Source organism: Eurytemora carolleeae, unplaced genomic scaffold, assembly GCF_000591075.1.
Source record: "Eurytemora carolleeae unplaced genomic scaffold, Eaff_2.0 scaffold835, whole genome shotgun sequence".
In the NCBI taxonomy this organism is placed as follows: domain Eukaryota; kingdom Metazoa; phylum Arthropoda; class Copepoda; order Calanoida; family Temoridae; genus Eurytemora; species Eurytemora carolleeae.
Genome location: NW_019396886.1, coordinates 56,196 through 76,959, shown reverse-complemented (window position 1 = coordinate 76,959; position 20,764 = coordinate 56,196). Strand labels below are relative to the sequence as shown.

Genomic DNA, 20,764 nt, shown 5'->3' with positions numbered 1-20,764 from the left:
TTTAAATTAAATAAATATTTTAAACTTTTTTTTCCAAATTTGTTAAATGATGCAATTTTTAATTATTCTCACAAAAAAACCTGACAATTTTGTAAGAAATACAATATAAATCTAAGATTAAAACTCTAATCATCATATTCGGAATATTCAGAATCTGAATCGTCTGCGACGCCAGGATCATAGTTTTTAGTGTTCACCTTCAGACTGCTATTTTTAGAGTTGAGATGGGCCAGGAGATTAGATTTAAAAGTATTTAAGTTTAAGTTGTTGGCTGAGCCATGGACTACAGATGTTAGCAGTCCCCTGATTTTTGTGCTTGAATTTGATTTTGAGAGTTGGTTTAAGTTTTGCCAGCTTACACCTTTTGTAGGTTTTTTGTTTAGAGCATCCAGACTTGTGTTTGAACCATCTGTCATTTCATCAAACTGTTTAGCAGCATCATCAACAAAATCATCAATTGAAATTTTTCTCTTTGAAATGATGGGAGTTACTACTTTGTCTGCTGGCTTGTTATTTTGGAAGAAAGCGGAAACATCAATTTCTTTCAGAACAGAAATTCTTCCAGAAACAGTTGGTTCATGGAGTTCTTCTTCTGCACTTGTGTAATCACTTTCATCATCATCTTCAACATTATTATCTGGATCCTCCTCTTCATCTTCTTCTTCTTCCTCCTGTTCTTCTTCTACTATAACGTCAAAGTACTTTTGTATTGTGTCAAAGACCCATTTGCGATTTTCACTAGATTCTTCTTTTTTCACTTTGGGTTTTACAGGTTCAGAAGCTTTCTTTGGTTTACTTCCCCCAAATGTAATCTTTGGGATTTTGGACTCAAACATGTTAGTTATTTCACTTCTTGATTTTGATATTTCATGCAATGTTTTCTCATCCAATTCTCTTTCTTTTCGTGGGCTGTGTTCTACATCTGAATTAGATCTGTTAATTCTAAACATTCTTTGAATTTTGCTGGATGACTTCAAAGCATTTAGCTCAGCCTTCACTCCAGCTTTTGCATAATTTTCAGACATATCAGGTTCTTCGTCATCATTTAGTCCAACTCCTGCCTCAAATGCATTCTTGAATTTTGAGAAAGATCTACTTTTCTCTATAGACAAGAGTCTGTTTTCATTCAGAGAGGGGCTATTATTTACAGAATTTTCATCTTCCTTGAAATTTTCAAACATTGACCCAATATTTGAAACAGTAGAACTTTTTTGCAGGCTCATGGTGGGGAATTTTCTAACTAATTCTGGAGAAGGTGTAAGCTGTTCAAACTGTTTTTTAATCCTACTATTTATCCCACTGTTAAAAATCTCCAAATCCACTTGTCTATGAGGAGTCATGGAGCTGCTTTCTGACTTGTGCGTTTCTTGAGTCTCAAAGATATTCTTAATTTTGCTTGCAGATCCAGGGACTGGTTTATTATCAAGTCTTTCATCTTTCCTTTGAATTGTTGGTGAATAAACATGTTCTCCTTGTTTACCAACAGAAACCTGTCTTATCTTAGACAGAAGGTTCTTAAACCCAATGATAGAATTTGATGAACTTTCTTGTTTATTCTCTTCAGGAATGTAAATTAGAGGAAGGCCATACTTTAGGCAAAGTTCATTGTCTGATAGATCTTTTACATTTTCTTCTATATTTTCATCAGCAGAGTCATCAGAGTCATCTGATATTTCTGTAACTTGAATTCTATCTTTAAACCCATATTTCTGTAAAATGCTTTTTCGTTTTTCTTCAGGGTTTAACATCTTATATTTTTCAAGTTCTCTCTCAGAATTACTGCAAATTTGAATCTCTTTCTTTTTAATATTTGTGTTGGGCTGAACCTCTAAGCTGGCATGCTTTTTAAGCTTTGGAGTGCCATTGCTAAGATTGTCTGGGTTCTCAATAATCTTCAGATAAGCCTCAATATTGTCTTTGAATATTTTTTGTTCTTCAGACCTAGCCTTTTGCTCAACAAAAAACCTTGAGGTCTCCAAAAACTTTTGATGGCAAGATAATTTATCTTCAGTTTTTTTGGCAAGGATAAACTTTTGTATAGTTTCAATGACAGTTGGTACACAAAGGTTTTCATGACTCTCGATGTACTCATGAACTTCAAGAATGGTTTTCAATTTGTATTTCAATTGATTTTGAATATTTTTTCTGAGAGTGTTACTGTTTGACCTTTTTAGGTTTAATACACTTGGATGAAGGCCTTTAGATTTTATCACTGGACTCGGAATCTCTTTCTGGGTTTCAAACAGGTTCTTTGCAATCTTTGTTGAAGTACTGCTTATTTCTGGAGATAAAGTAGGTTTTACAAGCTCAGAGGGTTTAGGTGTCGCTATGGCATTAATTACTGACATTGGAAGTTTTCTTACTAATGGAGATGGTGGGGTTGACTCAGTACTTTTTGAGTCTTCTTGAAATAATTTAGATTTAAGTTTATTCAAGGTGTTGTTCTTTAAAGGAGGTGAAGTGTACATTTTATGTTCTGTTTTTTTTTCATCAATTAGATCTAGATAAGATTGCATTCCCTTCTTAAAGTTGTCTTCCTCGGAAGTTTTGGTCTCTTCACTTAAATAACATTTAACTCCGTGCATAAAATTATTGAATTCTCGTTCTTTTTCTTCTCTTATTTGAACAATGATATCTGTATCCTTGTTGCTTATCAATGATTCAACAACATTGAGTTCTTCTTCAAGATCTTGTAGATTCTTTTGCTGATCTATTATTTTCTTTGGAACTATGTTATCAAAGGATTTTATGTAATCTTGCAAATCTGACATCTCTTTCTCTTTCCAGGCCCATTTTTTATTTTGCTGTTCTGTCTTTAGCTCTTCCAACGTCTTTAGAGGGGAATCATCTTCATTTTCAAGAGTTGTATTCCTCAACAATAGCTTCGGAGCTTTCCTTAAGTCAGTGTTCTTAATTGAATCATCAGGGACTACAAGCATTTCAGCAATCTTGGATACAACACCTGAATTTGACTTTAACGGAACCTTGTCCAAAGAAACTCTGGCATCAGAGGCTGAGTCATTTTCTGTGATTTTCTTTTTTAATGAATTAACAGAAATGTTAAAGTCCTCAAGATCTGTCCCTGTTGACGAGTTTGTTTTCCTCTGATTTTCAATGAAAAGTTCTTTTTTCAGATTTTGAATAAGAGCAGATCTTTCTGACTTTTTAACATCTGTATTTTTCTTTGGCTCTGATTTCTTTTTGATTCTTTTATTGGTTGGTTTGATAATTTCAAGGTCTTCTGTGTCCTCATTTTCAATTTCTCTCAAACTTTGCTTTATTTCTTCCATAAATCTATTCATTTCTTCCATTTTTTCTTCATTTTCCAAGTTAATATTGCGTTCTTTTAGCCTTTGCTTGACAGCATTAATATCTTCCAGAAGTTCATCATATTTTAATTCCTGATATCCTTTTTTGCCATGGGGTTTCTTTGAAAGATCAGGCTGCTCCTTTTTTGGCATGTTTTCAAGTTCCAACTCAAGTGGTGTCTTACTTTTCCAGGTCCATTGCTTGTCAGATTTTTGTCGAGGAATGTTCTCTGGTGAATCAGCTTTCATTGTTTCAAATCGGAGAGCAGCATCATTTAATTTTCTTTTTACCTCTGTTTTATAAAAATCATTGTTTTCCTCAGGGGTTGCTTCAAACTTGTTCTTGACTTTTATTATTATATCTGACACACCAAAAAGAACATTGTCTTCAAATTTTTTCTTGCTTGCTTTTTCTTGTGTCTGCAAGGAAAATTCATCATTCATTTTTTGGCCATTTTCATTATGGTCAAATATATGCTGAAACTGTTGCAAAACTTTTTTTCTGTGGTCAGCATTTTTTCTTCTCTCTATGATGTCTTCCTTAATTTCTTTTATTTCCAAATTATCTTCTATTTCCTCTCTCTCTATTTGAGCATCACCTTCCCATGCCTTCTCTTCGTCAATCAACATTTTTTCTGTTGTTTCAAGTTCTCTTTGTTCCTCTTCTAGATTGTCTAATTCTTCTTCCAATCTTATTCTAATATCTCTTTTCAATTCCTCATCTTCATCATCATCTTCATCCTCATCTTCATCTTGTTCGTCATTTTCCCCTTTTGCTTGTAATTCTTTTTCTCTGCGCTTTTCCTCCCGTAGCATTTCTTTTTCTACAAGTTTTTGAATACGTTCTTCATTTTCTTTTTCTCTTTTTATTCTCTCCTCTTCAGCTTGTTCCAGTGATTTAATTTTGTTTAATATGCTGTTGTTAATCTTTTTTGGCTTAACTCTTTGTCTTTCTTCTGACTTGTTTTTTTCAAGTTCCATTGTTAAAAGTTCTTTCATTTCTTTAACTCTCCTGTTACCAAGGTTTTCCAATTCTTCATTTATTCCTCTTTTCTCTGATGTTCTTTCTAATTGGTTCCTTAGTTGTTCCTGAATTGATTTAACCTCCACTAGTTTTATTTGAGGAAGCTCTTTTTTAGAAACTTTTTTGGGTTTTCTTGGCTTACTTTCTTCAACAAGAGAACAGTATTGCTCAATTTTGTCTTTATATTCCTTATCCAAATAAAGATCAAACTCTTCTTCTTTAGTTAAAGATATTTCCTTAAGGGGTTTACTTTGCACCTCTGCTTTATCAAAGAGTACGTGAGATAAAAGATAGTTTTGCATTTCCGACGTTGTTGGTTTTACTGGGGAATGCATTTCTTCCAACTCATTCAACGCTTCTTTGGATAATCTCATTAACTTTTCCTTGGAATTTCTAAAGAATTGCTTTGTATTGTCAAATAACAAGGAAAGAGTACTGGAGTGTTTCTTTTCTTTTTTCCCAGGAATGGGATTTTCAATACTTTTGCTGCCTCTTACTTTTGGCATTAAAACTGTAGTCTCAGCAACAATTTCTTCCTTTTTAGAAGCACTGATTTTTTTGCTTTCAAACTTGATTTCAGGTTGAACCTTCTTCTGGGTGTCAGATATTTTATTTTTGGGGCCTTCTCTAAGTGCTGGCGTTTCAGTTTTTTCAAGCTGTTTGATAAATTTATTTTTTTGTAGTTTATTTATTTTTACCGGAGCACTTCTTATTTCTTTTTTATCCTCAAAGTTGGATTGTATAAATGGGTTGACTGTGAGTTTGTTCACTTTAACTTGTTTTACTTCAGGTGAAAGTGCTTCCTTATTTCTTAGCTGTTCAAACTTACTTTTGTTGTCTGAAAAATCCAAAAATCCCATTTTAAGTTGAGGTAACTCTTCAGGTTTACTTTCATCTTTCTTCTTTTTCTTTTTAACTTTCTTAACTTTTTTTTCCTCTTTGGATTGATTTTCAAGTTCAGTTTGGACCTTCTTTAATTCATATTCTGCTCTTAATCTATCTTCCTTTTCTTCCATCATTTGCTGCTCTAATATCTGCTCTTCTAATTGAGCTTGCAAAACTCTTTCTTCTTCTTCTTCTTCTTCTTTTCGCTTTCGAAGTTCTTCCTCCAATGCTCTTTTGCGAGCCTCAAATTTCTTTTGTTGTGCAGTTATTTGTGCTATTTTAATCTTTGCTTCAGCCCTTTGATCCTCTGTTTCAAATTTATTTATAAAATTTGAAAATAACAAGGCATCAACCTGAAACAAACAAATAAATTTAAATTTAAATAGTTAAGATGAATAAAAACTTACCTTTACATCTTCCTTGATTAAACTGTTTCTTTTAGTGCTTTCCCTTGTTTTCTGTTCAAAGGCTGAAACAAGATCTGTTTTCTTTCTAAGCTTTGGCCCATTTAAAACTACATCCTTTGGTACCAGGCCTTTCTTCTCATTGATTAGGTCTTGGAAAAAGTTTCGTTTAGCCTCAGACTGTCCTTTATCAAGAGCATCAATTTTTATCTTGTTGACTTCTACTTTAACTGCTAAATCTTCTTCATTCTTTTTCATGTCTGAGATAGATTTTGATTTTGATTTCTTCTTGGCTTTTCCTTCACTTGCATGTCTCTTCTTCTCTGGTTTAATTTCTTCATCTAATTTCACTGATTCTTTGTGAATTCCTAACATTCTGTAAGTTTTTTCCAGAGCTGCAAAATCATTGATAAAAGACTGCCTCTTGTTATTTTTTCCATCATCTTTCTGAGTTGATTCATCTGCAGCTATAATTTCAGGTTTGTTTTGTTCTTCAACATTTGTTTCATCAGCTTTATTGTTTTCTAGCTTTGTGATTTCTTTCATGACAACTTCTTCATCATTTACTAACTCATTTTCTTTAACTGTTTTATCATTGTCAGTTATTATATGCTTTTTTGGTACAATCTTTTTAGAAATAGGTTTTTGTTCTGCAGCTTTCTTTTCAAATATCTTATTCCTAATATCACTTATTGTTCCTTTTCTTAAAGTTACAACTTTGTCTGAACTTAAAGATTTTTGAGCATTTCTCATGGAGTTCAAGGCTTGCTCATACATTGACTTTGCAGTTAGTTGTGATCTTAGTTTCTTTTCTTCTTCTGCTTTTAGTTTTTCTTTTTCAATTCTTTTCTCTTCTGCTTCACGAGCTAAACGATCAATTTCCTCCTGAACACGCTTCTGCTCTGCTTCTTCCTTTTTTCTTTTTTCTTCTTCTAATTGTTCTTTTTTTAATCTTTCTTTCTCTTCTTTTCTTCTTTTTTCTTCCTCTTCTTTCATCCGGCGCTCCTCCTCTCTCATCTGTCTGAGATCAAGTGCTCTAAGATAAAATCAGGTTAATCTAGGTCAGGTCAGGGGCGACAATTTGCATCTGCATCCAGGATATTTCAAGGTCTGGATGTCAATGCCATGTTGTAATAGTATCCTAATGTATAATGACCCTACTACCTAGAACTAAACTTTTCCTTCCTTTCATAAGAATATTAAGCACTGTACTTCATGTAGTGTACTGCATGTAAACATACGCTGAACTTCCTTTTAGAAAGATAAATCATTCCGCAAGGATTTTAAACTGAATCAGAAATACTTTTGAAGAAGTCCAGATTTAGCCGGTGGAAATATAGTCGTCTGCTCAGGCCCCTTTATTTCGAAATAATAAGGGTGGGGTAGACTTGGACCTTCTCATACCCCCCTTGGACTCCCTTGCACCTTCTCATACCCCCTTTGTCTACTAAATGACCTTTTACCTTTGTCTACGAGCTTCTTCCTGATTTTCAAATTTGAGAGAAATATGTTGATAGAGAGCTGGCTGCTTCTTTCTCTGCACGGAAAAGATAAAGATTATTTTGTTTGATTATTTTTCCTATTTTATACAGTGGGACATGAGCACTGAGCAGTCTGGGTTAGTCTGTGAGTGGGACCCAGAGGTAAGATAATAGAGATCTATTAAAGCTAGACAATGCGATATTTTCCAGTGCAGGGTCGTTTGTGTACAAGACCAATAAACAGACGTCTGTATTCAGGGATATTTAAGGATCCTTTGGGTATGCAATTCAAAACCTTCAAATATAGACTAAATTCATAAATTTTTGTTTTATGTTAAAAGTTAGGGTATTTCTTTAAAAGTTGTAAAAGTTTTTCCCTGAATGGGTATTAGTGGCCGTTGAATGCCAATCAAAAAACCTTTCTTATGGAAATGTAGCAGGCGTGCCGGGTCAACTATAGGCCTGCTAGAGCTTATGAGCAGTCTGTGTTAGACTGTGAGCAAGACCCCAAAAACTGCAGAATAGGAAGACTTCTTTTAGACTGAAGCTATAATTTTGAATAGTACAATAAATGATAACTCTGCAGTGTTGATAAATAATAACATTCAAGATTGCTTAAGTGTCGTCTTACTATTTCACAGCGTTATGGGTCTCAGTGTAGTTTTTAGCAAACTTAAAGTTTGTGGGTCCAACTGTATATTATTTCCCCCCCTTTTGGGGGGATGGTGNGGGGGGGGGGGGTGGTCTTTACCTGTGGTTTTGAAGCAGCAGAGGAGGGTGGTGGAACATTTTCAGACTGTTTCTCTAGTTGACGGAACTTTTTCAAAGCAGACGCCATGCTTGGACAGCACCTTCACATTTTACAGTTTCAATTTGCACAAATTTTGGGGAAATTTTACCCTTCATTTACAAAGTGGAATTTCCGATGCATTCACATGATACACTTTAAACCTTTGTCTGATTGAAGTTGATGGTGAAATCCTTTTTTTCTGGCTAAAAATTGAATTTTCAAGTTGTGGTTTCTCTTTTAAAGAAATTTTCAGATTTGTACAGCAAAGAAAAAAAATGTCATTTTCCTGATAGAAAAACTACGATATCTTCTACACCGTTGGTTGCAGGGTTTGAAGGGTGCATTGTGAATCGGACAAACCTTACTTGAAATTACGTGAACTGAGCTGAAAACTTTAGAATGAGATATCTTTAATCCCAATACTTAATCTGAGTATCCAATGGACACACTTTTGATTTTCTTCTTAAACCGTTTTTCCTTGGATATAGTAGAGAAAAGTCAAAAACCGGTTTTTCTAAATTAAAGAGTTCCTCTCATTTCTGTTTATAATCTTAAATGGCGCGCAAAATTTCAAATTTATCAGCTTCATATACGCGACTCTGATTGGTTGAATCACTTTTCAGGATACAAGTACAAGATTAGATTAGTCTCGATATTATGAAAAGGAGAGGAAGGATCACGCATTAATCTCGATATCCACCATTCTAAAGTTTTCAGCTCAGTTTCTATAAGGCACATCAATGTTTTCAATTACTCTGGCGTAAACGACAAACAAGATAAAAACAAGACTACAGTATTCATTCAGAATTGTATTTTAATTTATATCACATTAAAACTCGAAGATTTAAATAAATAAACTAAGTGGTTAGTATTTACAAAACACACTAAATTAAAACACATAAACCTCTAAATGTCTAAATTTCAAAACACCTATATTTTCAAATGTTTAAATTGGTGTAAAACACTTAATTCAATTTCATGGTAAAGACAACCAAAATTCATGTCAAGTATAGAAACATCCAATTGTTTTAATTCATTTTTTCATTTCTTTGGAATCTGCCAACCAAATAATAAACCAATCTTTTTCAATACTGCTGTGTCTTTTGCTTATTGCCATTTTTTAAGTTATAGATTGAATATAAAAGTCGTCTTCATATTTCATTGTTTTCCGGTTATCACTGTACCATCACGCTTCATACCAACAAAAAATATACAGTGAAACCCCTAATAACGAATACATCGAAAGAATTCATAAAATGTCGTATTCTTTACTTTCTGATAATGGAATGTTGCAGATATTTAGTTTTTTAATTAAATGATTATATGGAACTCTTTAAAACTGTTCCCGCATATTCATGGCTATTTATTCATTTTTGTAAATAATGAAATTTACGAAATATAGTATAAAAAATTGTCAAGACGACATTTGACAAATTCTTCCGATGTATTCGTTATTAAGGGTTTAACTGTATGAATTTATCATTTATATTTATGGACTAATATGAGATAAATATGTCTTTGGTTTGCCTTTGTCTTAGTTATACTATATATTTCTGCACATACACTCGCAGTTATAATTGCACAGAAAGAACAAACACTGGAAATCCTGGAAAACAACTTATGTCATTTATTATTAATATGGGCTCTTTTGTTAATTATTTACTTTTTGCGAAAAAGATTTTTAATTTTCAATGTAATCAACTTTGAAGGATTTAAAATTTATTTCCTATATAGGCAGGATGTAGATACTCAGTAAATTAGTATTTCGTGAATTTTCATATTTTTTGCTTTCTTTAAGATTACTGAAGGATGAAGACGACATTGATTTGAATAATTCAGACTAATTACTTTTTTTAAAAACAGATGAAAAATTCAAAAAGGTATATAAAAAAACAAGATCAAATTTTTAGACGAAAAACCATATTACATACTTACGTACGTTCTTCTTCATTCATTTCAAAAATGGAAGACGATTTAAATGTCGTCACTTAATTCCCATGTTTTTTGCGACACCCTGTATTATATAATTTACTCTAACTCTTAAGAATGGTCCATGAATTAAGTAAATGACAATGTGGAAGATATCGTCGTTTATGAAAGGTTTTATCATGATTGCTTGCAGAAGAAATACGTGAGTCAATTTTGTAGAGAAATCAAAATCAAAAATGATTTCAGCTTTCAAAATTGTAAACATTCATAACTAATTGATATATCTTGAACAGACAAAGCTTTTACAGGTATCGTTGTGAATCGGGAAGTGCATGAAGGGTCACTTTAAATAACAAGTAAATATTTAATTTAACGAGTTTCTTTTTGTAAAAATGTATTTGCCGTAAAGAAAAGTAATTATGAAATATAAAAACTACCTTAAATAAATAGACGTTTCAAAACCAACCTTATTTCACAAAAAAGATGCAATTGAAAAAAATTATTTTTGGTTTTTTAAAAGTTTATAAATTGCAGTTTCATTAAATAATGAAAAAACAGGCTGAGCAGAGGAGAGAGATTCACTGGACATTTAATATTTTCGATTTTATGCAAAGAAGCTATTTTTTAGTCACTAAAATTTCGAAAAATTTTTAGTCGAAGTTTTTAATTGTAAATAAATTTCTAAATCAATTAAATTAAATCTGATACAGTGATAACCAGAGAACTCTGAAATAGGAAGACGACTTTTACTTAAGTGTATTTGATGGTGTTAGAAAGTAAATAGTTTTACTTGAAACTTATGGTATCAATAATTAAGTGAAACGGGTCTATTTACACTGCACAATTCCTGTGTCACATGCTTATTACTATTTGACTATTTTAAGTCCTAACTTGAGCTTAAAGGCGTCTTTCATTTCAGAGTTTTCTGGTTATCACCGTACAAATTAAGAAATAATCTTACAAAATAAATTTCGATATTTTCAATTAGGGATGCACTAACACAACTAGGCCAATGTTACACAGCCTGAAGTGGTCTAGTGATCCAGGGCTAGTAAATAATAACTAACTATCCCAAAATATGGACTTTATAAATATTTTAAGAACTGTCGAAAACCATCCCATAAAGAGTTAAAAAGGGTTAAAATCATTCCAAATATAGATTTTAGTGAGATCCCTAAAACGGGCGATTAAGAAGACGACATTTGTCAATCATTTGTGTATTAAATGTTGTGATAGGGCATCATAATAGTTTTACTTGTAGCTTATTAACCACTAACTTATTAAGTAACTAGCTTGGGAACCCAGCGCTGCCAAGGTTACTGAAAGTTACTTCCGCCGTTTACCCGCACGGGGAGCCGGGAAACTAAATTGCTGCTATTAAAGCCGACCCACTCAACTTAGAATCTCAAAACCAAGCTAAGAACATTCTAGTAGGTCTCCCGAGTTCCCCAATCAAAATTTGAGGCAAATCATTCCAGGGGTTCCTGAGTTATGATCGGAAAAACAAACAAACAGACACCCAAACAAACAGAGATTACAAATTAATATAAAGGTCAGTCTCTGCCGCATAATTGCTGTATAGCACATGCTTTATATATACACAAAACCACAAGTTGTGTCTATTCCACATTATAATGGGTCTCACTGTATCATAAAACTAAAATATTAGTGAAAAAAACAGAGTATTAGTAAAAAAACAAACTCGCTTTTTTAGTATAATAGTTCACAAAAATTAACTTACTAATAATTTATTTGTGAATTATTTTCTAAATGAGTTTACACGTGTGGACCACAGGGGTTGTTAACATCCTTGTTTAGATTTTAGGACTTAAATTTAGCAACGCATGGAAGTTGGTTATCACAGAACTGGTTGAGGATGAATTTCTGAGAATTTGCGGTTTTTATCATTTTGTACTCCCTACACCATTCTTCATTATCATTTTGTACTCCCTACACCATTCTTCATAATCATTTTGTACTCCCTACACCATTCTTCATCCACGGGGTCTTATAGCCTAGACAATTAAATTCAAACCTGAACTTTTGTTGAACAAGTTTTTTGCCAAATATGATTTGGTTTTATTTGGCTTGGTGCAGGGTGTCCCAATAAACATGGGAATTGAGAGAGACAACTTGAAAATCGTCTTTGATTTCCGATAATGACAAAGAGCTGAACAAAGTCGTTATTTAAATCCCATGGTTATTGGGTCACCCTCTACATGGTGAATAAGGTATAGTTTGGTATGGTATGGTTTGGTATGGTATGGTATGGTATGTAATGGTTTAGTCAGATAAGGTTTGGTATGGTTTGATTTGGTATGGTATGGTATGGTATGGTTTAGTCAGATAAGGTTAGGTATGGTTTGGTTTGGTATGGTATGGTATGGTTCAGTCAGATAAGGTTTAGTATGGTTTAGTTCAGTTGGGTTAGGTAAAGGCGGTTCGGGTTGGGTATGGTTTGGTTTAAGTTTGGTTTTGTTTGGTTAGGTTTGGATATATTCCTAGATAGACGATAATAATGAGAGTTGTAGAAACTAAGCAGAAGAGAAGAAGGAGAGGACAGTAAACCTAAAATATAAATAGTTCAATCAATCAATTAATGTTTAGTCAATCAATCAATCAATGTTTAGTCAAATAATCAGTAAATTAAGAGATATATCAGTATATATATCTATCAATCAATCAATCAACAAAAGGTTTGATTAATTAATTGATAGTTGAGACTTTTAATTTTATAGTTTGTTTAACCAATTAATAGTTTAATTAATTAATTAATAGTTAGACTGATCAATTAATAGTTTAATTAATTAATTAATAGATTGACTGATCAATTAATTGATTAATTAATCAACAGTTTGACGAATTAATCAATAGTTTGATTGATAAATTTGTAGATTGGTTGATCAGTTTATAGTTTGACTAAGGAATTAATTGATTGACTGATCAATTAATAGTTTGATTAATCAATTAATAGTTTGATTAATTGATTAATAGTTAGACGGATCAATCAATAGTTGGAACTTATCAATTCATAGTTTGACTGATCAATTAATTGTTTGATTAATCAATTAATAGTTTGATTAATTAATTAACATTTGGATTGATCAATTAATAGTTTGACTGATCAATTAATAGTTAGACTAAGCAATTAATAGTTTGATTGATCAATTAATAGTTGAACTGATCAATTAATAGTTGTACTGATCAATTAATAGTTTGACTGATCGATTAGTAGTTTGACTGATCAAATATTAGTCAATTAATAACATAAATGATCAATTAGTAATTTACTTTAAAGGAGTGCTAGTGGTCAATATTTTTACATTTAGCAAAGTAACCTAAAGGGACTGTAAGCGTAATTTATAGAGTTATCCTTTATGCAAAGATGGCAATGCCCGATTTACAAAGATACCATTGAAACCTTAATCTTATCAAAAATATGGAAGATACAATCGTTTTTCCGACTGAAGAGTAAATAATTTCTGATAACAATAGCAAATAAAAATAATCAATTTAAAGAAACAAAAACATTGCTATTTAATTCATTCTGGATCAGACAAAGCTTTCAAGGGTACTTTTGTGAATTGGGCATTGCATCAAAGCATGGAGGGTTACTTGAAATTACGCTTACAGTCCCTTTCATGAAAAAATACATAATGTCTATTATTTGTAAAATAAATATAAGTTATAATGTATGTATGCATATTTAAAATCTCTGATAAAAAACTTTTTTTTACTATAATTATTTTCATCGAATAAGTATAGATATTGAATTATGATTGCTCAGTTACATTTCATATAGTTACACTTAATATAATTACATTTCCTATAATTACACTTTATATAATTACACACCTATAATAACATTTCCTATAATTACACTTGATATAATTACACTTCCTGTATACATTTCCTATAATTACACTTAACATAATTACACTTTATATAATTACATTTCCTATAATTACACTTTATACAATTACATTTCCTATAATTACATGTCTTATTATTACACTTAATATAATTACACTGAATATAATTACATTTCCTATAATTACATTTCCTATAATTACACTTTATACAATTACATTTCCTATAATTACATGTCTTATTATTACACTTAATATAATTACACTTTATATAATTACATTTCCTATAATTACACTAAATATAATTACATTTCCATAATTACATTTCAAATAAGTTACGACTACGAGTTTGTTTCTTGTATGATACTAATTTAGAGTCTTCCAATTTAGGAGAAAACAAAAACTGATATTCTATGATCAACATCCACATTATCAACTCATGATCAATGCATGATCAACTCATGATCAACTCATGATCAATGCATACTCAACTTTATCAAAGAAAAAAGTGAAAACCAAACTCATGATCAATCATGCAATACTCTATCAAAATAAAAATGTGCAAACCATCACAACTCCCCTCCCCCCCCCTTGNGAGAAGTTGTTAATTGAAATTAAGAGAAGCTGTAACTTGAAATTGAGAGAGAAGCTGTTACTTGAAATTGAGAGAGAAGTTGTTAATTGAAATTGAGAGAAGCTGTAACTTGAAATTGAGAGAGAAGCTGTTACTTAAAATTGAGAGAGAAGCTGTTACTTGAAATTGAGGGAAAAGTTGTTAATTGGCAGCTTCTCATTGTTTCCTTGTATTGATGGTTACGACGACAACGACAATATTTCAGAAAATTATTTGTAGTTTTGAGGACGGTAGTTTTTATAATATGGCTGAAACTGATTCTGATTATTTCTGATTAATATTTTTAGTTTTCAAGATGTTGGATTAAAAGGGATTAATGAATGACGCCATTTCAAGTGATCCTCCTGTTGAAAAATAAGATTTCTATATTTTATTTTATCTCATTTTGGTTTCTCTTGTCTTTCAGATTTGCTGTACAGACAATTAAGAATTGTAACAGAATTCAAATATTAGAGAAAAATGATGATATCTTCTTCATTGAATCAGAAATAGAGGTTCAAAGAGTACCATTGTGAATCAGATATTGAACCTCAAATAGAGGTTCAAAGAGTACCATTGTGAATCAGAAATAGAGGTTCAAAGAGTACCATTGTGAATCAGATTTGAACCTCAAATAGAGGTTCAAAGAGTACCATTGTGAATCAGATATTGAACCTCAAATAGAGGTTCAAAGAGTACCATTGTGAATCAGATATTGAACCTCAAATAGAGGTTCAAAGAGTACCATTGTGAATCAGATATTGAACCTCAAATAGAGGTTCAAAGAGTACCATTGTGAATCAGATACTTGTTTAAATGAGGTTCGCTCGAAATAACTTCTTTATTTACTTAAGTTCAAATATGTTTACCCACAAAGGATGAGACTTTAAAGACAACTTCTTATTAATTTTAGCTTTAAAATTATTAAAAAAGTTAACTCAATGTTTCCTGAATATTTTCTTTTCTGCTTCTTTTTATATTTTTTTACACGTTCTTTTTCCAGTTCGTTGTCCAGTGAAGTTTCCCATCTTGATGAACCCACTCGAGAAATCAGTATTCGCGGTGTTTTAGTCCCATTCCCTAGTCCACCCTCGTTATAGAAATATTCTACATCTTGGCAGAGTTGGGCTGCTGAGGATCTACGAGATATTGTCTCCTCCCAGCTCACACTATCTTCATCCTCATCAATCGTAACTGAAGATTTACAAGGTTTGTCCAAGGTGTCCAATGGAGGGATTCTCTGTATTTTTGAGTATTCATCTTCATCACATTTTTCATCTGTTATTGGAAAAACAGGGAGAGATGGCGATCTTCTCAAAAGATCATCATCACGAAGATAATCGGGATAGTTTCCAGAATCTGAAGCGGACCGAAATCTTTGTTTCGCAGATTTATTTTTCAGTTCGACCATGGTTTGAAAATGATTCACTTGATCTTGGATTTTAATTTCATCACTGAAACCTTCCTGTACTCCCACCTTACTAGAAGTGCTTATGTTAACTGAATCTAATTCTAAAACTGACAATTTGCTGTGATGTAAGGGTGACTCACTTTCTCTTCTTGAATGGGGTAAGTACAGTTTAGTGTCATGCAATGTGTGGAATGAGTGAGTAATATTCTTGAGTGTTTGACCTTCGGAGTTTCTTGGTAGAACTTCAATACTGTTGGTTCTATAGATTTTAGTTTAAAATAGAATAAATTAGATTTTTCAAACTGGTTTTACTAGATTTTAAATTTTTGCTTTTAATCCTAAATTAGTCATGGGAATAAAGTATGTTTTATTTAAATTTTGATTATTTTAAATTCCCTAGTGTTATTCGTTTCAGTCTCCTCGCCATGAGATATTTCATTCACGAGGTCTGTACTACCATACTGAGAAAAAACTGCTTGTGTAGATATTGATGTTGAAATAGATCCAAAGTTCTGGATGATTTTATCCTTGTTGATAAATAATGGAGTTCTTCTTGGTGTCGACATAGCTCTACTAGCTTGAGGTTGGATTCTAGGGGGAGCTCTACTAGCTTGAGGTAGGATTCTAGGGGGAGCTTTACTAGCTTGAGGTTGGATTCTAGGGTGAGCTTTACTAGATTGAGGTTGGATTCTAGGGTGAGCTCTACTAGCTTGAGGTTGGATTCTAGGGGGAGCTCTGCTAGCTTGAGGCTGGATTTTAGGTTGGATTCTTGGACGGGGTAAATAGAATACTTCCTCATTCTCTTCTAATCAGTTAATTGCTTAGCTAGATTTCTCAAATGATCGGAATAATAAAACTTTTAAAGTGACCCTACATTTGTAGAAAATTGTATGCTGATTTAAATCGTCGTCTGAACAGTAAAATAGTATAAAACCCATTGAAAAAATGCCGAGACGACATTTGATAAATTCTTTCGATGTGTGGCTCATTTAGGGTTTAACTGTGCGTAAATATGTAAACTGTATAGAACACCATTGTAAATCTGGCATTCAACTCTCTGATTGGGTCGTTACTTGAAAAACAATGTCAGTCCCTTTAGTAGAAATGCTTAGCAGTTTTTACAAATATTAAACCATTTAAACAATAAGGAATCAATGGGTGCTTGTTAAATTTGATCTGACGTTTATGTTACTCATTACTTAATAAGAACTATTAAATGAAAGGTAAAACTGTTAATTTCCAAAACCTCCGTCCTGTTCCATCTGTTAGATTTAAGCAAAAGAAGGAAACTCTATTTGGTGCTAAACATTTTCCTGCTTGGTCCACGATCGTGCTTTCTGAGTCTATACGAACATTTTCAAACCAGTGAAAACTTTCTTCCCTTGGGAGCCAATATTTTGGGAGTCCTTTATTGTTTCCAGGACCTGATGGAGTTTTCTCATAGTTTGAAGGAGTTGCTCCAATTCCTTGCTCCAGGAGGAACACCCAGGGGGTACAGCTGGACCTGGAGGCTTGGGAGGGTTGAGGGGATGTCCCCTGTATTGCCCAATCAGGGGGATCGGAGCTGGAAAACGATGATTGACTCATACAGGCTATGAATAGCAATTCCTTTTTTTCTTCAGTTTTCTTTTATATTTATTTATTTCTGAACTCTGTTGAATCATGATAATCAAAACCTAACGAAATTTTACACCTAAACAATTTAATGGATAAAAAAATGCCAATCCCTTTTTCAAATCAGCTGAGCGAGAAAATTGGAGAAAAATCTTAAAATATTTATGATGATGAATTTCTAGATTTTCCGAACTGGCTTGGAAACAGATTTTTTCATTAATCTTGTTTTACTTCTGCTTGGCATTTAAATGTTGCATCAAGATCCGAAAGGAACTGCGACTTATTATAAAGCGTAAGTTTAAAAATATAGAAAATAGAAAGATTTATTTGATTTATCTAGATATTTAACTTGTCTGAAGTGAAATATCAAAGGGTGTTCACCCCTAACCACACCTTAATTTGTAATACACGTTTATAGCCCAATTTTGTTAAGATAACATTTTTTCCCATAGTATTTCTAACAAACAGCAAAAGTAAGACAAATTCTTTATCTCCCTAAAATTAGACCGTACTTGGCTGTTTTATTGTTTAAAATATAGGGTTAGGAATGTGTAAAGTCTTATTTAGTACTTTAAAATGTGCGTACTATGAACAGCTGCATTTGTTTGACCTATTGAATAATTTAATGAATATTAAACTAGTCCTGTAGAAAATGAAACTGGTTACAATGCTACTGAAGTGTAACCGATATTATAAATGATTAGCAAACACAGATTTTGTTTGAAAAGACAAATTTGTAGGCCCTTGAAACTTCTTGACTTTAATGAAAAAGTTATCTACTATGTAATAATGTAGAAGCTTAAAAAAGAATTAAAAACACTTTTTGTTTAAAAAAAATATATGACTTTCAGAAAATTAGCTAATCTATCCAAATTTTTCATTCATATTTCATACTTTTAAATCAAGGCATAAGATTTAGGCTTTACATATATCAAGTACATCTTATCCATCCCGGGCTTTAGGGGTAAAAAAATTAGGGCTGGCCACGTTCAGACTTTTTTCAAGTTGTTCCTGAACGGTTAGTTTAATATTTTTTTTTTTATTTTGCGTAAGTATGTTTTTAATACCGACTATTTCCTTTCGAGAACGATTTCAAAATAATTTTCAAGAACTTGCCGTTCGTTGCTAATCCCTGCTAAAATTGTAAGATGAGAGAATAAATCAATTTATTTAAAATTAAGATTATTTCGACTCTTCCTGGGATTCACAGCTGATTTCCTTCTGAGTGCTGATTATATTAATTTATTAATAATCAGCAATTATCCTGTAACTAATTAGCTGATAACTTAAAATTACGTTGATATCGGCGGTAAATTAATGATGAATGGTGATATCCTTTTGATTTTTCAGCTTATATCCTAATTTCATATCCACTACAGATATCCACTATTGTTGGTTTACTAGAGATATCCACAAATATTAGAACTATTAGAGATATCCACTTATATTAGATCCATTAGAGATATCCACTTATATTAGATCCACTAGAGCTATCTACTAATACTACATCCACTAGAGCTATCCACTAAAGCTATCCGCTTATATTAGATCCACTAGAGCTATCCACTAATACTAGATCCACTAGAGCTATCCGCTTATATTAGATCCACTAGAGCTATCCACTAATACTAGATCCACTAGAGCTATCCACTTTTATTAGATCCACTACAGCTATCCACTAATACTAGATCCAATAGAGATCCACTGATATTAGATTCAAGAGATATCCACTAATACTAGATCCACCAGAGATATTCACAATTATTATAATCATTTGAGATATCCACTGATACTAGATTCACTATAGATATCCACTAATACTAGATCCACTAGAGATATCCACTAATATTAAATCCACTAAAGCTATCTACTAATATCATATCCACTAGAGATATCCACTGATACTAGATCCACTAGAAATATCCACTAATATTATATTCACTTGAGATATCCACTAATATTAGATCCACTAGAGATATCCACTGATACTAGATTCACTAGAGATATCCCCTAATATTAGATCTACTAGAGATATCCACTAATATTAGATCTACTGGAGATATCTACTAATACTAGATTCACAAGAGATATCCACTAATATTAGATCCACTAGAGATATCCACTAATATTATATCCACTAGAAATATTCGCTAATATAAAATCCACTAGAGATATCCACTAATACTAGATCCACTGGTAATATCCACTAATACTGGATTAAATAGGTTGATGGAGTTCTATGTATTTCAAAATATGAATGTTTGTTATTAGATAATAAATATAAATAAAAGAATGTTACAATTTAAAACTGAAATAGATAAATTGAAAGAGAAAAATCTGGGCTTTGATCAAATGAGATTAAAGATTTTTACGATTAAGTGTATGCATCTCCAAAGATTATATTGATAGGACGAAAAAATTGGCTCGTATCTTAAAGTTTTTTGGTTCCATTTTACCCTAAAAGTCAAATCAAATTTATTTTTTCTTGAGCGATCTCAACTAAAATTAAAGGGATTAATACCTGCATTGTCCATATAGCTAAATTTGCCCATTCATAAATACGTAAATCATAAATTGTGATTAACCCAATTAATATATGTTGATATGTATAACTCCGTCATGCCCATAATGTGATTGCTTAACTACGTTAAACATAACAGTGCATAACTTGTAATTACGCTGTGAAGACCAGGCGGGCTGAATCTTAGCTACCTCTCCGTGTGAATTGGCCTGAGTGTACACTTGGGATAGTTTACTGATAAAGGATGTTAAGAGATTATGGCCTACTCATACAGTACAAATATCAAATATGCAGTACGCTTTCAGAGTACATGTGCATGGGGAGGTTTTGTAACAATTGAATTTCACTCAGTTTTCTCAGAACCGTTTATTAACGTTGAAATATTGCTCTGTAAAAGACTGTAATAGTTTTTTCCGGTGAAAATGGAATCCTGCACAGGATAAAGTAGTAGTGGATTTTAATAGTTGCATGGAAAACAAATTCTCCATTTAAATATTTTCAGAAATCACACCTGAGTACTATAATATACAGATTGACCTTTGGAAGTGAAGTACATGGCCTATACAATTAGTAAAGGATTAGTGTACATCATCACTTTATATACTATAACCTCGTTGGTAAAGATCCAATTATAATCTAGACTGAAGAAATATAGCTAGTTGATATAGAGACTCCGTACTGATTGCCACAAGAGAGTAATGGCATCCTTGTTCTTATGAATGAGTTAAAGATCGAGTCCTTGTTGAGGCATTGATAGTTTACAAGAACGTGTCCTAGTTGAGACATTGATAGTTCAAGATCGTATCCTAGTTAAGGCATTGATAGCTCAAGACCCTGTAGTAGTTGAGACATTGATAGTTTACGAGATCATGTCCTAGTTGAGACATTGATAGTTTACAAGATCGTGTCCTAGTT

The 20,764-nt window shown here is 32.3% G+C and overlaps 2 protein-coding genes across 4 annotated transcripts; both read right to left on the bottom strand.

Annotated features, from left to right (window-relative positions):
- LOC111709763 (trichohyalin) lies at positions 1-11,835 on the bottom strand. Its single transcript, XM_023483659.1, has 5 exons — positions 11,563-11,835; positions 7,854-7,953; positions 7,085-7,158; positions 5,625-6,657; positions 1-5,570 (listed from the first exon to the last, which is right to left on the bottom strand). Exons 2-5 carry the CDS (start codon positions 7,938-7,940, stop codon positions 126-128), a joined length of 6,639 nt encoding a protein of 2,212 aa, XP_023339427.1. The 5' UTR covers positions 7,941-7,953; positions 11,563-11,835; the 3' UTR covers positions 1-125.
- Positions 11,836-15,130: 3,295 nt separating this feature from the next.
- LOC111709764 (uncharacterized) lies at positions 15,131-19,564 on the bottom strand. 3 transcript variants are annotated; one of them, XM_023483662.1, is made up of 4 exons: positions 18,526-19,564; positions 17,028-17,366; positions 16,111-16,519; positions 15,131-15,973 (listed from the first exon to the last, which is right to left on the bottom strand). In XM_023483662.1, exons 2-4 carry the CDS (start codon positions 17,299-17,301, stop codon positions 15,190-15,192), a joined length of 1,467 nt encoding a protein of 488 aa, XP_023339430.1. In that variant the 5' UTR covers positions 17,302-17,366; positions 18,526-19,564; the 3' UTR covers positions 15,131-15,189. The 3 variants fall into 3 exon arrangements, with proteins under 3 accessions (XP_023339430.1, XP_023339428.1, XP_023339431.1); XM_023483660.1 differs by lacking the exon at positions 18,526-19,564 and having other exon boundaries at positions 17,028-17,720; XM_023483663.1 differs by lacking the exon at positions 18,526-19,564 and having other exon boundaries at positions 15,131-15,976; positions 16,114-16,519; positions 17,028-17,720.
- Positions 19,565-20,764: the final 1,200 nt, after the last annotated feature.

Bases quoted from the DNA above. Each gene is read 5' to 3' on its own strand.
- LOC111709763 (XM_023483659.1), bottom strand. From the start codon at position 7,940: ATGGCGTCTGCTTTGAAAAAGTTCCGTCAACTAGAGAAACAGTCTGAA. The intron at 7,159-7,853 runs GTAAAGACCACC...TTTTCCGTGCAG, and splicing joins CTGCTGCTTCAAAACCACAG to AGAAAGAAGCAGCCAGCTCT. The intron at 5,571-5,624 runs GTAAGTTTTTAT...TGTTTGTTTCAG, and splicing joins TAATCAAGGAAGATGTAAAG to GTTGATGCCTTGTTATTTTC.
- LOC111709764 (XM_023483662.1), bottom strand. From the start codon at position 17,301: ATGAGTCAATCATCGTTTTCCAGCTCCGATCCCCCTGATTGGGCAATA. The intron at 16,520-17,027 runs GAAAATGTTTAG...TTAACTGATTAG, and splicing joins CACGATCGTGGACCAAGCAG to AAGAGAATGAGGAAGTATTC. The intron at 15,974-16,110 runs GGAATTTAAAAT...TAAAATCTATAG, and splicing joins ACTGAAACGAATAACACTAG to AACCAACAGTATTGAAGTTC.